General features: G+C 40.5%; 1 protein-coding gene across 3 annotated transcripts in view; it reads left to right on the top strand.

Annotated features, from left to right (window-relative positions):
• The window catches only part of LOC128886647 (syntaxin-1A), a 44,438-nt gene extending 34,961 nt beyond the window's left edge, over positions 1-9,477 (top strand). The window contains exons 4-9 of one of the 3 annotated variants that reach the window (XM_054141720.1): positions 3,280-3,354; positions 4,311-4,493; positions 4,605-4,678; positions 5,048-5,185; positions 7,042-7,152; positions 7,532-9,477. In XM_054141720.1, the coding sequence (XP_053997695.1) occupies positions 3,280-3,354; positions 4,311-4,493; positions 4,605-4,678; positions 5,048-5,185; positions 7,042-7,152; positions 7,532-7,555 (605 nt within the window). In that variant the 3' untranslated portion in view covers positions 7,556-9,477. Of the gene's footprint in view, positions 1-3,279; positions 3,355-4,310; positions 4,494-4,604; positions 4,679-5,047; positions 5,186-7,041 lie in introns of all 3 variants that reach the window. The other 2 variants (XM_054141719.1, XM_054141718.1) reach the window with 2 other exon arrangements.
• The last annotated feature ends 6 nt before the right edge of the window (positions 9,478-9,483 follow it).

The raw sequence follows: 9,483 nt of genomic DNA, 5'->3' as shown, positions 1-9,483 counted from the left end.
CGACATTTTTGCAAAGGAAATTGTTGTTCAGAATCGTCTCAGCTACCCTCCATTTCCGGCTCCTCCCCGACTTTTGGGACACCCTGTATATAATAGAATTATATAATTACTATACAAGACTTCACTTTTTACAAGAGCTTTACGTACTGATCGGAGAGGTTTTCGCGATTAAAACGAGCCCAAACACGATCTCGTTTCGATCACTTTGTATTTTAATCCCTCTGAATCACTTTGTTAAAACTCGAAAGATGTCCAATTAAAAATACTCCGAATACGGCCATGTTTCTACTCATTTTTACCAGAAAGACCTCAGTAACCCATTGAAAACACTTTAAAGGCGTATCTTGAATTAAGAGGTCTAAAAAAAGCGTTTTTTCGTGAATTTTTTTAGGATGGAAAAAAAAATTAATTCTATCGAACTTTTTATCCCATTTTCATGCATATTTGAGTAGTCTGTAGAAATTTTTTCAACGAGAAATATTCAAATTGACTCGACTGTGACGCACATTCGTAGAGCACCTCACGATTAAAACCTCCTATCGGCGGGAAAGATGCAGATCGTAATTTTGGTTTCTCGTACGTTTTTCTTCTATGTGAACTAAGAAAAATCCGCAAAAACGGTGAAATGTGAAGTTACTGCAAATTTGAAAAAAAGAACGAGTTCTTTGGGTGAAAAAAAATCACTAACTTGATAAAGAAGTTGGTAAGCATTTTTTTTGTATGAAATTTTTAGTTCACATAGAAGAAAAATGTATGAAAATGAAAATTTCTTTTGTTTTTTTTTGTGTCAAACCAAAATTACGATCTGCATCTTTCCTGCCAATAGGTGGTTTCAATTGCGAGGTGCGCTACAAACGTGCGTCACAGTCGACTCAATTTGAATATTTCTTGTTGAACAAATTTCTACAGACTGCTCAAATATGCATGAAAATGGGATAAAAAGTTCGATAGAATTAATAATTTTTTTCCATCCTAAAAAAAATTCACGAAAAACCACTTCTTTTAGACCTCCTAATTCAGGATACCCCCTTAGAGAAGATCCCATGAAAATGACAAAAATTCCAATTTCTACTGACGAGTAGAATTCTTTCTCGTGCTTTTAAGAATCGCGTTACATGAGTGATGGGAACGATTCCATTAATTTAGATCTGGAGTTACCACTTATTTTTGCGACGTGTGTAATGAACGGTTAACAAAGACTGAAACTTTATATGGAACAGTGGAACGTTGCCTCCATTCTGAGGAAATCTGTAACGAGGCTGAGACGAGGAGAGAAGAAAGTGCCAGGGAGGGTGGGTGGTTGCGATATGACAACGGAGGGGACAAGCAAACAAGTCCATGTCGATCACAGGACAGATATCGGTCGTCTGGATTCGTGTCCCTTTTCCCGTTCTCCCTTTCTTCTTATCGTGTTGCGCCAACGAATCGCAGATATTGATCTACGGTGCAGCCTCGCCTTCGTTCGGTCGATACGTTTCTGCGATGATTTCTAGGTTCGTCTTTCGGACTTCCGCATTGACTCAAGGTCCTTCTTTTTTTTTTTTTTTTATTACTTCGCGGTTCTCTTTGGACGTACAATTCGGTATCGAAGCAATATCTCCCGGTTTCGAGAGCTAATTTTTACCCCGGATAGAAGCAACGGGCTCGTCCCCCCTCGCTGTTTATATTTATTCGACGCAAATGACGAGATGGGTGGATGTATAGATATTTATTGACTCGAGATAACGAGGTTAGGTTTTTATAACGGCACTTTACTTAGTTATACTTTGCCTGTTTGCACTTTTGTTTCGTTTCTTTTTACGTCGCGTATCCGCTTTGTTTCTCTTCCTTATTATGCTCATTTTGTAAACAGGTTGTTCTATAAAGAGGCGAAATAAACGAAAAATGAATAAAATATGCTCCACGTACGTGGTTTTTCAGCTGTAGCTTACGGTATACATTTAAGTGGTATAAATCGAGGCTGATAAAGAAATCGAGGAGGAAAAAGGTATACTTCCACTAGTGAAAACAGAATCTTTTCTATTTGACATCGAGCCTGCATTGAATTATTAGAGGGCTAATAGCCTCATTAGCGAGCTTTTCCCGATTGAAAGGAATCCAACACGAGCCTATTTCGGATTAATTAGGGAACAAATATTCGAATCAAATTCTGACATTTTCTGTTCCATTCGAATTAAACATTCGCTCCTACGCCTATTTGCAAGTGAATTAACGTTCATTGAATTTACGTTCCATTTCGACAGCCGGAGCTGTTTACTCTGCATTGTTTTCGAAATTTATCGAAGACAATCTTGGAAAACCGTTTGTTCGCAGAAAGGATAATCTCGTTACTGGTCTGTCGAGGTACGGCTTCCGGCAGTCCGTATCTCATCTGTTTCCACCCTCGACGCACAGTTGTAACTGCGGAGAAATTAATCTCTGAAAGGCATTCGAACTCCGTTTCGAACATTGCCTTTTCTTATTATGTCACGCTATTCGACTAATTTAATATTCTTATATTTTATTAGTCAATGGGATTGAAATGGCGCGAATGAACTTCGGATATCATTATTTAAACTGTAGAAGACGGTACTTGATATTTTGCTATTCATTTTATACGTACGATACATTTTATAAACCTGTTTCAACGATCCACTGATCATACTCGATCTCATTTTATTTTACTTATCGGTATTTCTTTTTGTTTTACTTCTTTTTATAGATAATGTTAAAATTCTCGAGCTTACGTTTGAATTTCAGGTTACATTTAACGATAAATTAATACAGTTTACGTTATGAAACGTAAAATATCTTCGCGCTTTGAAACGTACATTTAACGTACTCTGCTTTCAATATTTTCTTCGTTTCACTTTAATATTAATTTAAATATTCGCGTTTTAATTCGTGCTGCCGTCGTTATCGCGCCGGAGGATTTTGAAATCGTGGCGTATGTACGCGTGGCGTATATAGCAACGAGTCCAGCGTGTCTTTATAACTTATTAATGTTATGGTTCAAGGAACACAACATTCGTGCCCGTGGCCTTACACCGTTTTCATAATAAATGCTCCTTCCATTCTGTTCACCAACTGAATTTCATTCAGCGCGATGGGATGGAAATTTCAGCTCGCGGACATTCAAACATTTCTACAGGTGAAATCAACAGGTTTTTAGAAACCAAACGAGTACCCTCTATTAAAGAGAGCATTAATAATTCCTTAAATAAATACCGTCATCGACGATTCATTCAATTTTGTCGAAGATGAAGTCCCTCTAACGAGCCACCTTCTCTTTTGTTGCAGAGGTCAAAATGGAATTGGAGGACCTGATGTCCGACATCAAGAAAACGGCCAACAAAGTCAGGGCTAAATTAAAGGGTAAGCAAATCGAAAACGATTTATAATTACCACCCTAATTGAATAAAATAGCTAAAGTATCTATCTACGCACATAGAATGCCTATGGGAGTATCGAGCTACGTATCCACAGAACACCTTGTACGTGTTTTTACAATTTTCATCTGCTCTTCAGCAGGGCTGAGCAGTATCGTTTCAGGGCAAGCACGCAAACTAACGGCGCCACTAGACCATTCGTTGAAATGATCGTGGTATTCAGCCCTGTTCTAAAGTATCCCTCTCAGAAGCATCAAACAACATTCCATTTTTATTATCGCAGTGTTATAATTAATTCGATTTAATAAAATTGTATATATGCGGTTTTTAAACGTTGGTTAGGAACTATATTAGAATTATGTGAAATTACAACTTGAAAGACTACAACTTAAAGCCACTACCGCGTCTTAACGACTTTTTATTCTAACGGGTCACGACAACTTGACTGTAGAGCGCGTCTCAGCTTAACTGCCCTTTCGACCGGAACCTCCCCTTCATGAAACCTTACGTTCTCCCACCACGCAAACTTTGTCTAGGCGCGTTCATGCCCAAATATGGGCATATTCGTCGTCGCCCTTGCTTCGCACCACCGCGAACTTCTCGCTGGGTCCGCTGGTCCGTGGGTTTTTCCCATCCCTTGCTACCTGGAGGTCGCTTTCTCCCTCGCAACGTTTCCGTATAGTTTTCCGATACTACATTATTTATATTCGTATCGTTTTCCACCACCTATTACGAGCCTTAATAAATACCTAATAAATACCCAAGCGATAATTTGTTTCGACGAATCGGACGAGATCATTGCACCAGAGGGTCGAGAACGATGTCTTACGTAGTCGTGAGAATGCTCATAGGTGTTCTACGCTCGATTCATCCCTAGCGTGTACACTAGCTCGTACCACGCGACACAGTTTCAACATTGACAATTCGTTTCTTGGTGCGCAGTGATAGAGCAAAATATCGAGCAAGAAGAGCACACGAACAAATCGTCGGCGGATCTGAGGATACGCAAGACACAGCACTCGACGCTGTCCAGGAAGTTCGTCGAGGTGATGACAGAGTACAATCGAACGCAGACCGATTACAGAGAGCGGTGTAAGGGAAGGATACAACGACAGCTGGAAATCAGTAAGCGTGGCCCTAAGCGTTCAGGCTAATCCCATTTCGTATGCGTGAGAGCGCGTCAACGCACTCTTACCACTCTAATACCGTCTAACCGATCGATTTCGCCGCTTGCAGCGGGGAGAACGACCACTAACGAGGAACTAGAGGAAATGTTGGAACAGGGAAATCCGGCTGTGTTCACGCAAGGGGTAAGAAATGCCCTTTCGACTCTCCGTTTGCGAGCCGCCGACCTGGAAAGATCAGTCTTGGGTTAAGGGTGAATGTGTCACCGCGAGCTAGAGAATTCAGGACTGCTGAGTCATTTTTACTTTGAGGGATGGCCTACGACCTGGGCGAGCACTTTGCGAACGGGCCAGCCGCAAATTGTACCATTTGTAGAGATGGAAGTAGCCCAGTGACGTCTCCATTGTTAGGTTACGTCGCTGTAAATATATAGTCAAGAAATAGGGGTTCATTCCTCCCAGAACTGGTCTTTCCTTTTTTTTTTCATATATACATGTTGCGTTGTCGAAGAAATAATGTTTGGAAACAAATTAACTGAGATTTGTTTCGTGTAGATTATCATGGAAACGCAACAAGCGAAACAGACCCTCGCTGACATCGAGGCTCGCCACGCCGATATTATCAAACTAGAGAACTCGATTAGGGAACTTCACGACATGTTCATGGACATGGCCATGTTGGTAGAAAGTCAGGTAAGGTCGACGATGCTTCAAAACTATCAAACTATCGGGTAACGTGTGTAAGATGAGTGCCCGTCCGTCTAATGCTGCTAATAGCTTCCAAAATCGATTACAGATCCTGATTACAGGTCCTGATCATTCGTTTCCAATAACTTATGGTACATTTTTAAACTAACTATAAACGTTTTGATTTCGTATACTTTATGTCCACTTTTCGCCAAATTTACGTTTTTCTACGTTGCCAAGAATTACGTTGCTTTCGCACACCAATGTACGTTAAATAAAACCTTATTTTCTCGTTTGCTCCGAGTTCGATTAAACGATAATTGCACGAGAGTCGCGTCTTAATTAAACTCGTATGAAAAGGTGCAAATTGAACGCAACTATTAGAAATATTTCAACATTTTATTTGTAATTTTCATTTGCTCCCAAGTAGTTTAATTAAAATTTCCACTTTCTACGATACATGTTAATTAGCAGTAGTAAAAAGGAATTAGTTTTCAGGAATAGCAAGAAAATTCATTTAAAAAAAAAAATGTATAGATCACATGCATGTACTAAAGGGGATCTGAGTCAAAACGTTTATTGTTTTCTTGTTTAAGGAAATAGTGCATTTGCGCAGTACATATTTTTTTATATCCCCGATATATACCCAAACCAAGTATTTCCGTGATGCAAATATTATCTTTATGGCGTACCATTACGAGACCAATGAATTAGTAGCACCAACAGCAGTAAATATTAACAGTGATAGCACGCTATCGATAACGATTTTCGTACGATACACGGGACCATGCTTGATATTGAAAATAAGCACGTTGGTTGATCGAAAGGACCGCCCTATAATTGCTGCCAATATTCTAAAATGTGCCCTGAGATTAAAAAAGCTAAGCACCGCTGGTCTAATAGATCGCTATCGTTCCTATGGCAGTAGCTACTTCAGGAACTCGGAGAGAAACACGTTGATTAAAAGAAACGTTTCCGGTTCCAAGAAGCGCATTTGACGGTTAGAGTTGCAGTCGGACGGACGGGCTAGATTATCAGCAACGTAGAATCGAGCCAACGTTTTCTGTTTCCCGTTAATTCGAAGTCACCTTTACTGGGGCACGATTTCCTTCTCCATGCCCACAGTTGATGACACGGATTCTATCCTCTTGAACGTTTCGATCGAATCAAACATTTCATTCCAAACGTTGAAAGTTTCCGACTCTAGGATTTAACCCTTTGCGGTCCCATGTCGAGTGAGACTCGACAGAACTCTGGATCTGAGTATCTGGATCGATTAATTTATTTCTCAAAAATATTTCCAATGCATACGTATACAGGCTGTTTCGTTTAAAAGCGGTATGATTATCCCACAAAGAGACGAAGATACCTATTGGAAATATAGCCGGTGGAACGAATTTTAGACAAATTTTATTATCGTTTGACTTTAAAACTTTATTCAATAACGCATGGAAGAAGCTCGAATGAAAGAACGCGAGGTCACGTTCAGAAGAATTTCGTTACCGAACTATAGATCCTATCGGTCCCATACTTTGTCTAAACAAGCCAACATGGGACGTAGCTGCACCCTCTCGACTTGTGTCTAGGAACGAAACCCAAACGCGCATTGATGGTTTTTGTTACGAAAACTTTCTCTTTTAGAGAAGAGAAAATCCAACAATACCAAACAAATATTTTTACAAAAGTTACTTGGCACAAAGAGGGAGGAGTGGGGGGGGGGGTGGCATTATGAAACACCCTGTATATGTTATACTCCTCGAAGAGGCGTCGACGTTAATCGTCACCCAAGCTTACATTTGGCTGAAACTAACAATAACATTTCTTCCCCTATTACGCTGTGTGGATTCGTCCACCCACCTTAGGGCGAGATGATAGATCGCATAGAGTACCATGTGGAGCACGCGGTGGACTACGTGCAAACGGCAACGCAGGACACCAAAAAAGCACTCAAGTATCAAAGCAAAGCCCGACGGGTGAGTCCATCCCAGATCATCGCGCGAACCCACCGACCTTTCGCCTCTAATTGGTCACTTTTTGTTTCTCCTCTCGATCCTTGCTCCTCTCGATCACGACCTCTCTCAACTCTGCCCCTCGTTCTCGTATCCGGCTGACTCGTTCAGCTCTCCTCCGTCTGGTACCATTTTTTCACACCCGCCGTTCCCTGACCTCTCACGCTTTTTGGTTTACTACTAATTCGCTCTCCTCTATCTATGTGCGTGTCACAACTTTCTACCGCGGCGCGACATCTAACAACGACTACGCTTTCTTTCGTACTCGATCAAATTATTTATCGCTCGTACGATCGAATCGCTGCTCGCATATACGTGTTTGTATGTATGCATACGCGTACAGCCGAGGGAATGGCAGCCATTTTAGTGTAAATCGGTTGGTTATACTGAGAATCTTTCTCTTTCGGTGAACTGGCGTGTCCGTACCACAAAGGCAAGCTACGTTTGCCAGACAAATAAAATTTCGGATAAATATGTAAGAAATAATATCGAGTACAATATCCTGAGTCGCGAAGCATCTGAATCTCCTTTCATCTCATTTTTGAGATACGTGAAATGATGTTTATCGTGTAGAGCGACCTTGCGTTGCAAACTATCGTGCATATTTACAATGAAAGTAGCAAAACGAGCCTCGAGCTGTTAAAAGTGTCGAATTACGTACGACGTACAATTAGCGTAGTTTGCCACTGAGGTGCAGCCAGCATCTGCACTCTGAAGTCGACGTTTTAAGAAACTTGACTTACACGAGTATGGCTTTGACCTCTCTACATGCATATACGTGTATCAACATACACACATATGCGTGTATTTATGTATGTATGATGTATGTATTATATTCGCGTCCACACTGACATATGTACACACCCTCACACATAAACACACATCTATCGACTTGTTTATACTCATTTACTTGATCCGTACTATGTCGTTTGTATACATGCATCATTGTATACATATATATATATATATATATATGTATATATATATGTATATATATATATATATATGTATGTGTCTCTCTACTTGTGTCGCTATGTCCTGTTGAACATCAGTGTGCTAATTGTGCCTCTGTCCATGAACTGTGTGTCTATTCGTACTACTAAAACTCTGCGTTACTAATCTATGCTCTCTAACTGACTAATTTGCGACTACGATCTGGTTGTATCGTCGATAACGGCGGACGATACAGATCTGTCTGGAATTTAGCCTGGTGTTTCTGCTTGAGGTTGATGAGACGCGTTGCGTGCGCAATAAGGTGTGGCGCGGTGTGGCTTGATATACATGATATGTTTATACCTCTCTCTACCGTCTACGTGTGTACCTATATGTATATATGTATGTGAACGTATATACATACACGCACAACGAATACATGTCTACACGTAATTTTGGGTGCATCCTCGGAGGCGACCAAGGGTTACCGATGCGTAGTGATGGGAATGATATCGATACGACACTATCGATGAACCGCACACTCCTATCAGCTAATATCGAACAGTATGGATACATGTTTGACGGTTCAACGAAAGTCTTTGACTCGTATTGCATCATTGAATCGTTTCATCGTTGAAGTGTACAATTGTACACTTAGGTTACGAACGTTTAGGTTCGTGGAAACTTTTGGGAGACGCTGACGTCACCAGCGAAGAAACGAATCACCCAAACGTCGCTTGTACGTAAATTAGACACGTAAAAGACTATATTCCATTGTTACACAATGCGGGTCGTAGGAATAATGTGCGCGTTTTTGTCGGGACCATACACGAAACGCACACCTCGCTTTTGCAATCTGCATCGTGTAGTATTCAACGACGCGGTAGTTTTCTGCGCATCTACCTTGCGCACAAGTGGCTTTAGATGATTAATTTCTTCGTTAGTGGAGAGTTAGTGTCACTGCTCACTGTAGTGCTAAGCTTATGATCGATGAATCAACCATTGGCGATGTGACGTTCTATGAATCGTTCTATACGTAACTTGTTCACTCTGATTAGATTTGTTGTTGGTTCGTCTTTGTTAGGAGGAATACAATGTCTTGCTAATAATTTGATTCAGAGTGTATTTCTAGGCACTTGTTACATATATTTATTTACACCGATACATTCACGACGAACGTGCAATACCAGTACTATGAAATTGGTATTAATGGTATAACACATCAATAGGGAACGAAGTCTGATTATTAGAAAGTAAGCAATTGAAATTGATACAACGTAAAGTAATTACTTTTATCGATTGAATTTTCTTTGATTCATTCAGAATAGCGTCGATGTCTGCTGGATATTATACGGAATTGGT

The sequence above is a fragment of the Hylaeus anthracinus genome, unplaced genomic scaffold, assembly GCF_026225885.1.
Source record: "Hylaeus anthracinus isolate JK02 unplaced genomic scaffold, UHH_iyHylAnth1.0_haploid 11985, whole genome shotgun sequence".
Taxonomy (NCBI): Eukaryota; Metazoa; Arthropoda; class Insecta; order Hymenoptera; family Colletidae; genus Hylaeus; species Hylaeus anthracinus.
Note: the sequence above shows the minus strand (reverse complement) of the source record. Positions and strands in the feature narration are given on the sequence as shown.